Source organism: Opisthocomus hoazin, chromosome 10 (assembly GCF_030867145.1).
Source record: "Opisthocomus hoazin isolate bOpiHoa1 chromosome 10, bOpiHoa1.hap1, whole genome shotgun sequence".
Lineage (NCBI taxonomy): Eukaryota > Metazoa > Chordata > Aves > Opisthocomiformes > Opisthocomidae > Opisthocomus > Opisthocomus hoazin.
The window spans coordinates 15,308,251-15,323,712 of NC_134423.1; the positions used below are offsets into that span (position 1 = coordinate 15,308,251).

The 15,462-nt window shown below is 37.3% G+C and overlaps 1 protein-coding gene across 8 annotated transcripts in view; it reads right to left on the bottom strand.

Annotated features, from left to right (window-relative positions):
- Window positions 1-15,462, bottom strand: part of ENTREP2 (endosomal transmembrane epsin interactor 2) — a 168,630-nt gene that overhangs the window by 22,624 nt on the left and 130,544 nt on the right. For 5 of the 8 annotated variants that reach the window (XM_075431689.1, XM_075431685.1, XM_075431692.1 and 2 more), the window contains 2 exons: window positions 8,776-8,883; window positions 1,849-1,866 (listed from right to left, as the gene is read on the bottom strand). In XM_075431689.1, coding sequence (XP_075287804.1) covers window positions 1,849-1,866; window positions 8,776-8,883 — 126 coding nt within the window. The remainder of the gene's footprint in view (window positions 1-1,848; window positions 1,867-8,775; window positions 8,884-15,462) is intronic. The other 3 variants (XM_075431688.1, XM_075431690.1, XM_075431687.1) reach the window with 1 other exon arrangement.

Consider the following 15,462-nt stretch of genomic DNA (forward strand, 5'->3'; position numbering starts at 1 on the left):
TCAACATTCGTGACGGGAACCTAATCAGCTTCTAGCACAGCAGTGATATCAAGAAGCCATTCCGATATCTTTGATACTGGAAACACTGTCACTTAACAAGACTATTAAGAAAGGCTTGAACTACTTCAAGATCAAATATGGACCATTCTGCAAATCACATGGAACCCTGCCACCTTGACCTGGCTTTATATGGTCCCCACGGATAAAAGGGGATCAAGAGACAATCCAAAACCACAGAAGAATTCTTTCTTCTCAAGGCAAGCTTCTGCTGTCATATCACTTTTCGCAGGTCAATAGATGACTTGGTCTTTAGCTCTTGCCTTTTAAAAAACAAGTGAGCTAAGAAAATGTGCTAATTTGTTTTTTATACTGGAACAAGAAAATATGTCTTTGTACTGTTGTCTCATTACATATTATCTGTTTAAATCTACGATAAAGGCTTAAGAAGCCATGAAATAAAAGCGAAAATGCTTATGCTTAGGAGATCCAGCAAAGTAAATTACCTTAATTTTTAATGTCACAGTTTTATTTTTTACTTTTTCAAATTTAACTTGGTACAGTCATACCCAATTTCAATTACCATAGAAATGATATGAGTCTTTGGTATTTAAACGATTGAATTACATCTTAATTCTACTAAATACACTCTATGTATGTTGTTTCAAAGGTCAAAGCTGTAATAATGCGACACAACAGAGGGTCAGGAGGACCAATTTCAACTGTTTGTGAAAATGAACTATTAGTTGCTTACTAATCATCTCTCTAGAGATATTTTCAGAAGTAACTATTAAATAACGAATTTCCTCTGCACAATATGTTATATCATTATATCTTACAGCCAATCAATGACTTTCAGCCATTGTAGACTACTACAGGAAGAAAAGACATGACATCTACCTGACTTACTCTTCATTACATAAAATGTCTGATGCTGTTAAGCACTCTTTCATGCGAGATGTGATGCTGTTAGCCTGAGTACTATCCGACATTTCTACAGCTTTGTCTTACAGAATAAAACTAAATTTCTGCAGTCATTCAGTCTAAATCAACCTCATCTTTCAACAGCCATTTCCCAAACTGCAAAATTACATTAACTGCTAAACACCAAACTTCTGCCTTAAGTGATACAATCATCAGCACTCATCAGTCCGCTACCATCCCACTGAAGAATCTTGTAGGAAAAAAGCAAGACAAACTTCAACTTAGTGACCTAAAAATTGTATAAAAATTTATCGTAAGGATGACAAGTATCTGTATACTCTGGCTCACATTTTGTACCCTACTTGATTCCACCAAACTCAGGACTACACTAATTTCCCTAGTAGAGTTGATAATCCGTGTCATTTTTACAGTCTGGAAACTAAACAATTGTCTTTTACAGCTTTCTTTACCTTCTCCCAGACTATTTCCATATACCGCCAAGGAACCCAAGCTTTGGTTTGCACCAGAGAACACACAGCTCCATCCCTTCTGTTCTGAGTTCCCTGGAGCTCGTTTCAATCAGCCATATATAGGGAGCGATACTCTTAACACTCCTCCAAACAAGGCAATTAAAGACACAGCACTTTTACAGTGAGTGAACTATCAGCACACATTTTGTGGGATGTGACAGAAGGGAAAGGTTTTACACAGCGTAGAAGGGCTGGGATTCAAGAAGGAAAAGACCTAACATTTAGATGCAGCTCAGTTTAACAGTAGAATCACTTGCATCCCTTTCAAGAACCTTGACTTTGAATACAAACCATGGCAACGAACTCTGTGTGACCAACACTGAAAATGAGTGGCTAAACAGACAGGAAAGATGCACATATTTTGGGAGGGGGTGTGTGTTTATAAAGAACAGTTTACCTGTGTGATATCATCCTGCTGGAAGGCACAGAAATTAAAGTGAAAAAGGCTGTAAGAGGGAGACTAGCAGCAAATATACGGGATTATCACAAAGAACAGACATTTTTTAGAAAACAACTGGAAAGCTATTAAGTAGGAATTAAATCATATCTTATTCCATACTACCCTTCTAATCTCTACTAGCCTGCAACAGTTTATTCATCCTACAGTAAAATGTATTTTAAAAATCATTAAGGGTTAGTCTCAAATGGTGAAGGCTGGCAGGGGCTCAACAAAGACTTAAGACAGAGTCCATAGGTAAGAACAAGACACAGTCAGAAAATGCAAACAGCTGACAAAGCTGGACTAGGTGGAGAAACACTGACAAATGCTTTCACAAGGAAACACACATTTTTTTGTATTAGAAGACAGTTGTTACTAAACAATCAGTCTCAAAACGTTGATGAGCAGCAACAAAAACTGCCAAACCAAAAATGGGGGTAGCTTGTTAGGTCACAAGTATAAATAAGATGAAGTTCCATTTGATTTCATTTCAAACACTACAGCACAACTCAAAAAGCAGGTGTCTTAGCCAGGCTTCTGGGATTAAACCAACGGCCGCTGCAGAAGCAATCGATAGAAAATGGTCGCAGACAAGGATGAACAGCAAACGGCACCACTCAAACGCTGTAAATAGCCAACACTGTTAAAAGCTTTGCATAATTTCATAGCTATCAATAGCTCTTCTGAACATATTTACAAGGCATAGATAGATATCCCCCGGCTCTGGAAATCCCAAATACTCAACTGCTTCTGTTGACCACCTGGAGCTGTTGGACGCTGGGAGGTTTCAGAAATCTGACAGGCAATGAAATACAGATCTAGAATTCATCACCTTCTTTTAGGAAGGATCCAACCTTATGTTTGAAGCTTGGCATTCAAACTATTATACACATGCATTTTTTTTCTCATCCTTGGACTAAAGATGGTCTTACTTTAGATTATGGAACGTGTCTGATACCTAACAGGCATTATAGATAGACCAGTGCATGTGCTAAATGGATGTACAACACAGTACACATACTGCACACAGAATTTTGTGCATTTTAATTTGACAGAGCTAAATAGCCCGATTTAAACAGCCCTCATCTTTATTTCACACTGAGGACTATGGAATTTGTTATTTGGTTTGCAATTATGAGGGAAGAATAAAACATGCTGTCTGGCTGCAGTAGGGTAGACAAGGAAGCTGTACAATGCTGCGGTTTTGTACCCAATTTCTTGGACCTGAATTCAATACAGGAGTTAGCCATAGCATCAGCAGCAAGTTGTCAGCAAGCAGAGAACTAGAATCACAAATGTTAGCAGCACACCACTTCCAGCAGGAGCAGAAGAGGTAAAATTTTTATGAAAATCCAGTTATGCTCAAGGGTCTGTGTGCCACAGTACTGAGAACTTCACACAGTGATGTAGGGCTGGAAGCCAGTGACCTCGGAGAGCTTAGAACCTGTAATAAGACACCTATGCTGTCACTTCCCAGTGAAGAAGGCAGTGCTTTGTAGGGTAACAGAACTCTTCTCTCAGGTTTTAGCTCTTCAAGGTGAAATTTAAAGTTTGGACGGGGCTCTGACCAACCTGCTCTAGTTGAAGATGTCCCTGCTCATTGCAGTAGGCTGGACTAGATGACCTTTCTAGGTCCCTTCCAACCCAAACTATTCTGTGAGTCTATGATAAATAAACCCCATTAGATAGACAGGAATAAGATTATAAAACTCACTCTCTTTTTTTATTGTCAGACCAAATTTCCAGCTCTTCACTGAGATGTCACCTAAAAGTTGGTCACTGAAGTGACTGGATTGATTGGACTTTACTATTTATGTTCTGAATATTTTGAGCATGTTGAAGTAAAAGCTGACAGAGGAGTCTCAGTTAAGGAACTGAATGAACAGCAGATAAAGACTGTAAAACACAATTCTCTAATGAAACAGTTACCTGATGTGATATAATGCAGTAAGTCCTTCTACCCGAGATCTGTGAGACTAAGAACTTTACAGCAATATTTCCAGGTATGGGACATCCCCACTAAACATCAACAAAGACATCCTCTATTCTACATATTCTGCAGCTGATTAGCACTACTGACTCCACGTAAACAACAGTGCTGGGATTCACTGCTTAGCAACTACAACATCTCTAAACCAGTAACTGCCATACATCAGCACATGACTAGTGCTCTAAGGGAATCTTCTTATCTAGAGTATTTCCCATATCTGCATGTATTTACCTCTGCCTTCCATATCACATTTAATAAATATCCTGTGTATCTTTGAAAGGAGTCCTCTGGGGCTCTGGGATTCACTGTCCTCATTTCAGTCTCTATATGTCATTTATAAAAACCTGCTAACTCTTCGGCATGGGAAATAAAAATTTCTAATTGCATATGACTAAATATTGGCATGTTATCTATTGTAAAAGCTATTTGCAATATACTTGAGTCTATAATTCTGTCTTCAGTTAACTGTCCTCCTCCTGGACAGGTTGCTTTTTTTCCTTTTCTGAAACACTGGAATCAGTATCTCCTGGAGGGAAATGTGGATACTATTTGTCTGTGAGAACAGAAGGATCATTGCTGACACTTCTCATGCATCCCTGATCTTCAAGGGGAACTGCAACACAGAAGATATTTTGATAATGAAAACACAGATTTAAATTTTTCTGCTCTGTTATTTCCAGTTGTTGTTCCTATAACCATCACAAGCCATTACCTCTGTGGTCTCAGAGGGACTGGTCTGTGACACTACATCTTTCTTAAAGTACTGACCGTATTTTAAATAGTCTTAAATACTAAATATTCTTATTCTACCAATAAAATGTGAAATGGAAAATTGTACATTTTCTTAAAATGTCAAAAGCTTTCCTACATCAAAGGTTTCTATTTTACCCTTTTATTTCTTGTGGGGGTGAGAGGAATATTTATTCAACCATATTTACATTTGCTACCAATGTACATAATTCATAATGCGTATCTCTAGAAGGTCTGTCATCTGGGTTTTCCAGTACCTTTAAGTGAGCTTTATGCCATAAAATTTAATATTTAAGTTTTGATATAATTACATTAAATAATAAAAATTACGTAAGAAGTTAAGATCAATTCTCACTTAATGTGAAGCTTCATCATGAACATTTTTTTTATTACTATGTAACCGGGATAGACAATGCCAGCAAGGTATTATCCTCATACAGAGGTGTTTTATTTGAGATGTTTGTATAGAAACATTAACTACAGCCTATTAAGTTAATCACATGCTGAATTATCATTATGGCTGATGAAAACAGTAATTAAATGTTACAGCTTGCAGGTGTCATCACTACCTTATTTCCTTTACAAAATAGCAGATTGTTTTACACATCACATAACATGAAGAACAGTTACTAAGAGCGATGGTGATAAAATCAGAATACACAGAATTGCATCAGTGCCAGTACTTCCAGGATAAGTACCGTATAAATATATTTGGAGTGGAAGGAGGACTGGAATAGGTGTACTTCATGCTTTAGCTTGCCCACAGTGTGCATTTCATGTTTTTCTTTGTTTAATTCAGGCAGCTAGCTTTTGAAGAAAAGGACGTGAATTTCTACAGTAGCCATTCATCAGACAAGACGCAAACTGAAACTGCCTTAGGCAACACATGAAATATCACAGAAGTGACAGTTTGGTTATCAAGAGATGTTTCTTCACATTACAGAACCTCAATACAATCTGATTTGATTTACACTTCTCTGCTGGAGGGGTGTGTACACAGAAAGAGCAATGCTGGGAAGCCCTGTAATGGAGTGCAGCCTTAAACTGTCTGAAGCAGTGAAACGTGTAACAAATGCTATTGCAATCTTTAACTACGTGTCACTTACTCTTGCAGCTTTAGTACAATTGGTAGATTTTTTTTTCTTGAGCAACTGTGTATAATTGAGAGAGTGAGAAAGGTTAAAGTGAGGTGGAAAATTTGGGCTACTTTCTGAAACAGTCAACTCAAAGAAGGAACAACATAGGAAAATATGTTTTTGTGTCCCATATGACAGTACAAAAGTAAACACTAAAGGAAACTAGAATATAATGCAATAAAAATAGATTGCAGTAGTTTGCAGTATTTTTTTCCTTAACGCTTCAAACCACATGTTTGTTTGGTGGGATTATTTTTAACCAACCCCCTCCCCCCCTTCAAATTAATTGGAAGATTTAATCTGCACTTGCTACAGGACAGCTTGTGCTTATGTGTTTCAGGGTATTTTTACTGACAGATTGGTACATCAGAAGGTAAGTCTCCAATAAAATACTGTCAGTTTACTTGTACAAATCAGATACTCACTGGATGCAAAAGTTAGCACAATAGCAGATACTCATGAAACATTGTTGCAGATTTTCTTGAGACTGTATTACATACCAGCTCTATAAATGCTAGGCAATAAATACCTGAAGAACATAGAACAGCTTTATGCCAGAGGGAAACTTGAAATTATTTGAAATTTGCAAAAAATCACCATTCTAACTGATTAATTTCTGAGCCAAGAACACTAACCCATCACGTGAATCACAAAACTGATGACCTAATGACAACCTAATGATGCATAATGTTTTGGCTGGCTAGGAATTATATTTTTATGCCTCCTCTTCCTACAGGAGAGCCTGTGTAGCTTTTGAATACTGTAAGAACAGAGTAAAAGAATCAGCGCAATAATTAAAACCTTTTAATCTAATAGGGATCTCTTTCTGCTGCTATCTTAAACTTCCAGCATGGTACAACCCTGCTAAGAGAAGATGCATACCTCGGTGAAAAGCAAAAGGAAAAAGCACAAATCAAGCATTAACAAGCAAGAAAAAAAGAAAGTAAATCAGCTTTCTGGGTGCAGAAGACAAAAGTGAACTGCAGTTCATGGGACAATAGACTGAAAATAGTGGAAGAAAAATATATCTTCAGGTCAGAGTTCATCTGGTCTAAGTCAGCGTAGCCCCAGGGAAGATACGCTCACTTAGGCCTGGTAGGAATCTGGCTCAGCAACCTGAAAAAAGAAAGGCAAAACTTAGGGATAAACAAGAAAAGACTTGGGTTGAGCAGAAAGAAAAATATAGTTCCCTTCTTCTGTGGAGAGGGAAGAAAATTCTCGTCAATGGAGCTGAAAGGGTGTGAGAACAGACAACTAAGCAAGAAGACAGAAAGCTGTAAGCACAAAGCATAGGAAGCGAAAAGAAGTTGACATAATCGCCAGGTGGTAAGGAAAGAATTTTAGGGAAGAAGTGATGAATGAAGTGGCAGAGAGAAAAATCATGTGCTTTTGAGGTATTTGACTTCCTATTGAGATTACTGCTTCTTGCAAATGCCCATCAGAAGCACTTTAATATCCTTCCTGGTTCATTGTCATCTGTACGTTTTTATTTCTGTTACATTGCTAAATACAATAAAATTAAGACTAGGTTAAGATTTCTGGATTATATATGGTTACACTTCTAGATGACTGCTATCATTGTTACACTAGACAGACAGATCTTTCCAGGTGTGACGATCACTTCATCTCCCTGTCATCACTGGAAGGTGAAAAGAAATCTTTAGTCAATGGGCATTCTTGTAGCAAATATCAGGAAGGGAAGGAGTGTATGAAAAGAAAAAATACCTACAAGATCATCAAAATCCTTTAACATTCAAAATACAGTGTGTTGTCAGCTGAAATGATTATTTTTGTCAATTCTGTTCGACATCCAAAACAAGCACTGTTTACAAGCCTCTACAAGCACACACAATATGAATATGCAGTGCTATATGAAAAAAGGCATTTATTTATCATTCGTAGACATTACATAGACATAGGTGCCTAACTTATCGTATCTGCTACTATGTGAAGTAAACACCAGATGACAGACTGAAGACATTCTTTAACTATAGCCCAATGACTGGAACACTTCTCTGGAAAGGACAGCCTTATCTCTGTAATTCATGCACTTAAATCGATATCCATGGCGGCTAGTGGTTTTGTATTTATTTATTTTTAAATCAATCACATGACTGCACAGCAAGTTATACAACATTTCCCTGCTGTGTAAATGATTTGCAGTTAACTTCTGGGCCCGTATTCTATCTATGCAAACTTTTAAAATACGAGAGATTTACAAATGACTGGTATTAGGTTTGTGCACTTTCCCTCTCTTATTAAACAGAGGAAAATTTCATAGATTAGCTAGTAATAGAGCTAGGTTAGAAACAGTATACCTGCCCTGCGAAATACAAAGGAGTTTAAATTGTTCTTTTTTGTTTCATCATTACATTGAAACCTCGAGAATCACAGGGATAGGAAAGCTGTCTTTGTCCAACCAAAACAAGTCAGTATCCTGTAATGCAGCTGGCTATGCAGAAGACTAATGATCCTTTTCCCTTTTGTTTCAAACACAAGGCTACTCTGCAGCTGAACGTGTTTTCCTGATGAAAACACTGTTACTGGCACAGAGCTGTGAAAAGTTCCAGTTTTGAACGCATAGTTCCCATACTCCATAGTTCTTGTACCAGAAAAGTAGTGAAAAATAACATCTCAAAGCTAAGTAATTGCTCTGGATAATGTGGAAACTGAAGATAATAAACATGTAATGACAGAAAATTTAACGTGCCTATATAACCCCGTTAACAAAAATAACATACTCCAAATTGCAAAATCCTGATTATAACTCTTACACAATATGTAAACATTTTAAACACTGCAGCTATTCACACTGCTTACAGCTGCATGCTATATTTATATAGACGCATGCAGATAAAAAAATACACCCATGTACATACACGCTCTAACACTACACAAAGACACACAAAGAGCCTGAAGTTTATAAGCAAAGGTACAAATGAGTATACGCAGATAAGGACAATATGTTATGTTGGACAATATCCTGTGTTCTCTCTGAACCATACTCACCATTTGCAGAAGATCAGAAGAAACCATCTGCATGCAACACATCGCTGTTGCCAAAGCACAGACAATAGTGGAGATGATATTGAGAGCGCACACACTGAACAATAGGTCCTGTAACAAGACATGCATCAGAATGTCATCTCTTATCTCAGGGACACAAAGGACAGGAAATATTTTTAGCAATTTGATAATAAACACTGTCAACTGCTATCAATTGACATGGTCTCAACTAACTGTGTAAAACTCATTCAGTTCGCAATGATTTTTTTAAACCAGTCTGCAAAGGGAACAACTACAGAAACAAACATCTTCCCTTCTCACAATACATTTGGCATTAGAGATTTCCCCAGAAATATTGATATTTCAAGTTTTCCAGTTCCCTGAAAGAAAAGACAAATTACTGCTTTCATAGTAGGCTCCAAGCTACAGCTATCACAAGAAAGATACTATAAAACAGACTTCTGACTAAAAAAAACAAAACATACAGAAATTTCATTGCTTTCAGTAGTTGAAATCTACGACTTAGGGTTGTGTGTTAAAAAAAATCAGTGGAAACTCTAGTATGAAATAGAGAATTTTATCCTGTATCAGGTACTCTATGCATCTGAAACATTTTTAGACATGTGAGAAAAGCAGTGACTACATCTGGGCATTTCACCTTGTGCTGATGAATTAAGTACACACGGCAACACTGTATTTTAAAAAAACCCAAAACATTTAAAATAGAACATAAAATGTTTCTGTTTACTAAGTAGAATAAATTAAAAGAAACATTTGAATTAAAACTGAAACAATTTTATAGCAAAGGTACAATTACAAAAAAAGCACCTATCTCTTCCAATCACTGGATTTTTATTCACTTTCCCAACAGCCAGTGAAAACAAACACTGATTTAGCATGCTGGCAACATTTCAAAGCTACTACAATCCTTCTACAGCAATCGCATAGCTGTTGTGACAATTATGTGGCTCAGTTAGTATATTGAACACCCAGTAAAAGTATCTGAGAAAAAGCATCACAGAGAACAGATGAAAAACAAAAGTGTTAATATACCATAAGTAAAAAAATCTCAGTGTCTAAAGAACATTTTGTAGGATTTATGTTTAACAGAGTATTTCAGTCACTGCCAGGGCATAAAATAACTTCCATGCTACAAAATCAATGCATTGCTTGCTTTGTTTTTTCCAACAGTACTGAAAATATGATATAAAGGTGCGGATTTACTCCTGCCACTGTAATTGCATGCTCTTCAAGTGACCTGCATTTGAAGACGGAAATGCCAGTCATGGGAACCAGGGAGACATTAAATGGGTCAACAAGTTCTAGTCATTTAATAGCTTACACTGAGCCAGGTTTGCTCTTGCTGATATGCTCAGTAGTTTTCCATCTTCTTGGCCAGCCCCTCAGCCAGGGGAATAATGAATCAACAGCAAACTACTGGAAGGGCCAATCTCTAACTCATATACAGAAAGTGATATAGAGGACTCATTCAAATACGAAGTCATATAGACCCACTCAGAGCATTCAAATGGAGGTAAACAGCCAAGTAAATCCCTAGAGATACAATTAACAGTGGCACAAAAAGAGATTGAGATCCTTCATGTTCTACTTTCCGTATGTCAACCTAGTTAAAGAACACCAAGGCAGAGACAAGTTCTAGGGTAGATATAGAACTATTCCCTAGCAATAAGAAACTTCATTCATAGCTTACAACAGCCATTTAGAACCAAAAGATTTAGCTAATCCAAATGTATAACGTAACACCATTTATGCTAAATAATAAGATCTACATCAAAGTTGTAAATTAGGATCCAAAGTGTCTTTAAAACCCTCATACAACTTCCATACCTCAGGACAGACTCAACTGTGCCTGTATCACTCATGACAGAAGTGTCTTTGATCTGTTCCTAGAGATCCCACTGATTCATCCCCCTATTCCAATGTTTATCCTTACCATCAGAGTAGCTTCCTTATGTCTATCCCTCAGCTGAAAACCAATGCTCCTTTTCTTCCATAGCTTTTGAGAACAGGCTATTACACAGCAGACTTTTACACCCTTCAACTCTATTATCATGCTTGAAGTCTTCTCCTCCTTTACTGCATATCACCCCCACTTCCTCCAGTCTTCAACTGAGACCAATTTCCTAGGCGTCTGATCGTTTTCTTTAATTTCACTTGGTTCACCTCAAGTTGGTACACATTCTTCCTTCAATGCAGGATCCTAAACTGGGCACAACTGAGGCCTTCCAAATGCTGACTATAGCCTAAGGATTATTTCTTGTGCTCTACAAGCTATACTCATCCTTACACATCCTGCAGTGATGACTCAGATTTTTTTGCAACTGTACATCATCAATTTATCCTTCGTCCAACATAACACTAGACCCTTTCCTGCAGAACTACTACTCTCTCCATCCTGCTACTAGGTAAGGACAGAAGCAACATCATAAAGACAAAACTATTTTTACTGAAGAAAAGGCAAAACTCAAATCTCATTCTCAATTACACTTCTCGCATTTATAAAAAACAAGGAATAAACCAAACCCATTTCATACTACCACCAATAGAGAGAGAAGGATTAAATTTTTTTCCCCCAATTCCTTCCTCCCACACTCCAAAGCACAAAGTAAAATCAAGTAATGCTTTTCATTTCTAGTCTTTTTTTCCTTTGCTGCCAGCAATTCTAGAAGACCAATTGCTTTAATTTTTACTCATTGCTAACCACTGTGAAACAACAAAGTAAGTTGACTCTGCAAGTACCCTGACCTGCAGTAGTGTTTTAGACTGAACACTCAAAACGATCACTTCTCTGCTGTTGTTTGACAGTTGTTTCCCCTGCCACACATGCACTAGCTGAACTCAGTTTGCTATTCAGCATTACATTTGTTATGTAGGGCAGGGATTACCGTCCACAGTAACAATGGCCCTCTTTCCACAGACTCCTTGTCCAGGCTAAGCACGCAACAGTTAGACTACTGTTCCCACTGCAGTCTTTCTGAAGGTGAAGATACAACTAGAATGTTTCAAATGCAGTGATGCAGAATTTTCATACAGAGCAATGAAGAGCAGACATCTATCAGCCATAAAACGTAACAGGACAGCAAAGCTAAACAACTTTGGAAAAGATGTTAAGTTTACATTTTTACTGAGTAATGATTGTGGTATCCTCACTATCACTCGGTATCTCTTTGAGCAAGACTACTTCTTTAGCTGTTTTTTGTAATTCGCCACCCCCACTCCCCTGAGTCTGTTTCAACTCCAAGGGGAATCAACCCGCAAACCAAACAACCAGCCCTTCTCCTCTGCCCACCCCCTCCCCCATTAACCAGCCGCAGGCAATTTACCATTTGTAGAGAATCCCCCCCCCCCCCCCCCCCCCCCCCCCCCCGTGCCCTGCAGAACAAGGAATTAGGGAATTCATAGGACACTCATTTATTCAACTACACATAGCAAGTGAGAAGGAACAGGCTCTCAAGACCCAAAACACTCCGTGGCCCAACATGCTGCCAGCAAGACAGTGTAGGTGCTTATGCAGATCCCAGCTGGAACATGATGACAATTAAGATGTCCTTTAGGAAATGTTCTGTGAAAAAGCAGTAACCACAACAGGGACAGTTTTAACTCCCCAGAGCACCTGGCCACAGACAGCTACATTTATAGAGGCCTAAAGGAGCAGGAAATCTATATTAAATACACAAGCAAGGAGCATCAGTGACAGATTTTTGGTTTATATCTGTAAGAACTACACTAATCGGAAAACACAACACATTAATCTGTAATGGTGTGAAACACAATTCTTTACTCTTTACAAATGGCTGAACCAATCTTATCTTACACAGTGTTTTTCTGGGTATTTTCATCTTTTTAAGACAAAAATCTGATTCTTCAGCATGTTTATATGATAATTAATGCTCTGATAGGTATAATGTGCTATGTAGAATTACTCTTCTACAGGTTATGTGTACAATTTTCTTGCCACACCTTAACTCACAATTCCCTTTAAGAGTGGAAGCAGCTGTCAGAACTGCCTGGAAGCAAGGCTAGATCAATTCAGATACATATCCACAGTAGCTAGACAGCATTGTGAGCTGTTTCTCTGTGACCATTTTTTTTTTCCAAAGTAGGTCTCTTGGTACATCTCAAAAGCTGAATTTGAATTTAATACTGATTTATGAAAAAAACCCAAGTTTACATGGTTGTAATATTCTGTATTTATTACAGCTTAATAATTACCAAATTAATTGTGTCATTACCATGTAACTGTTTATCACATTTTCCCTCCCTAATGACATCTTTGACTTATACAGTGGTCCCACAAAGGATACTTGTGCATTCTCAAATCTTTTTCACACTATCATCCATATGTCTTACTTAAGGAGAGAACATTTTTTCTTATTCTTTTACTTAGTTAAGCTGTTTGCAGTATTACTCTTTTGATATTGTTTCTGTGCTATTGCATCTCAAAGTTCTGCCTTTATTAGCACAATTAAAATAATACTTTGCAACAGAAGTTTTAAAACCACACATTTTCCAAAATAAACAATCACAAAGCAAAAAGTATACTAAAACTAAACCTTTATATCTTTACATAGATATAAATAAATATACCTTTAAACTTCATATCTATCAGGAATTTATCAATCTTCAGTAGGGATTTCCTTCTCATAGAAACTCTCCCATACTTCCTATGCTTTCTCCTCCATGATAGTTCCAGCCACCTTTATGATCCTGTAAATTCTTGAAATAAGCATAATCTTGCATCCTTGAGAGTTCAAAACTGACTTCAGTTTCCTTTCAGAAGGGAAAAATGCTTGTTGCACAAAATTTGTGGTCTTGTAAAACATCTCAGCTGGAAATCTTCAGAACAAAAGCAGAGTATAAGATGAAAATGAATGTAATTCTTCAGCCATACAAAGACTCTGGGCACCAATCTCTTAATCCTCCAACATACTGAAAGTTATATTGGATGAATTGCACGAAAATGTGGCTGTGTGTGGAACAGAAGATGCAGACATTGGGATTTAGCCCTTTGTGGAATAGTCATCCCATGTCAACGCTTCTCAGCATTAGAAACATTGTTTTCAGATATATTAAGCCTCAAGAATGCACACTGGCAGCAAACTCAAATAGCTACTAAATTCAATAAAGCAATTTTCATCAAACCTACTCTGCCAAGCCAAAATTGTAAGCAGGGTCAGGTATAGACCTCTTCTCACATGAATCAACAAACTGAGAAGCAGAGGCTTCCAAGAAAAGGAGGTGTGTTTTCCACGTTAAATAGCATGTGTGTTATCTGGCTTTTCGTCTTCTACTAGCAGGAATCTCACAAAACATGCTGTAAACAAAGAGAATATGCTAATCCTTTAACTACGGAGGAGTCATTGAGATATTTGGAGAAATGAAGCTTATAAATGAAAGAAGAAATACAACAATTAACAAACAACTTGGACAAAATAGCACAAAGTGCTATCTCAAACAGAAGGCAGAAATTGTTTGTACCATTTCTGAGATTAAACATGGTTTAACTACAGAATTCCATGAAATGCTAGTGACAGAACTCTGGACTTGATCAACAGAGGCAAAAATCACTGTATGAGCTTTATAACCTTAAAAAGGGGGCTAAATGAACCCATCTGTCTCCTATTGAGGGGCTGCACACTAATCTGGGTGATGCTCTTAAATATTTATCAACTAGCCTTCAAAAGCTAGTTTTATGTGTGTGCACTCTCTTCCTTTGCTGTATTTTCTTCAGCATAACAGCTGAAAACTATCTAGTGAAAAACAAATATTAACTAATAATACCATAATATGAGTATAGACTAGACCATTTTAGTTTCACCTTGCATAACAAAAAGCAGTAAACCTTTCAAACCTTAGCTCAAAATGAAATTGAACATTTACCCAGTCTGAAAGTAGTAAGGTCTATGATAGAGCTAGTATAAACATTTCAGAAAAAAATGCCATTTTGACACTACACATATATTTGATTTCATTTTGGATTTCAGCAAAAAATGAAGTTGGAGCTCTCAGGCAGATCTAACATGCAGCAATATATCAGAGAACTATTTACGTTAGGGGTGGCTGAACAGAAAGAGAAGAGATATTCCTTGCCTCCTCCCTCTTGTTTACATGCATTAAGTCTAATTAAACTGAAATACCTCCCCTTTGTGTTTACGTCTGCTTGTTAGACTGTAGGACAGCCTTATGGGATGTAATGTTAGTCCACTATTTAGAAAGGTAAAAAGACTCTGAGCACAGGTTGTGTAAACTGCAATGTAAAAATCCTGAAATTCTGTCTGGAAGCCCTGAACACCTAAGCAGACAGAAGTCCTGGTTTGTATTGCTGTGTTCTATCAAGCACTGACAGCAGCTACCCATATCTAATCATGCAGTAACCGTCTCTCTACAACAAAATGACAGCTTAATAGTTTGCAGTGCTGCTCTTTTAAAATCCTGAACCATGGCCCTATAAAAAGATTCCCAATACCTTTTTTAGACATCCTACACGTCATTTGATCATTCAGAGCATGTTTACTTCTCTTTAACGGAATTGCTTTTAGACTTTAAATGATTAATGTAAGCTGCCCAAGCTGTAATCTTTGCAAATAAGTGTAATTTACAGACTACATTGCTGACTACATTTCCCTACCAAGCAATGGAGACAATAATGACATTTTTATCTTACAAACC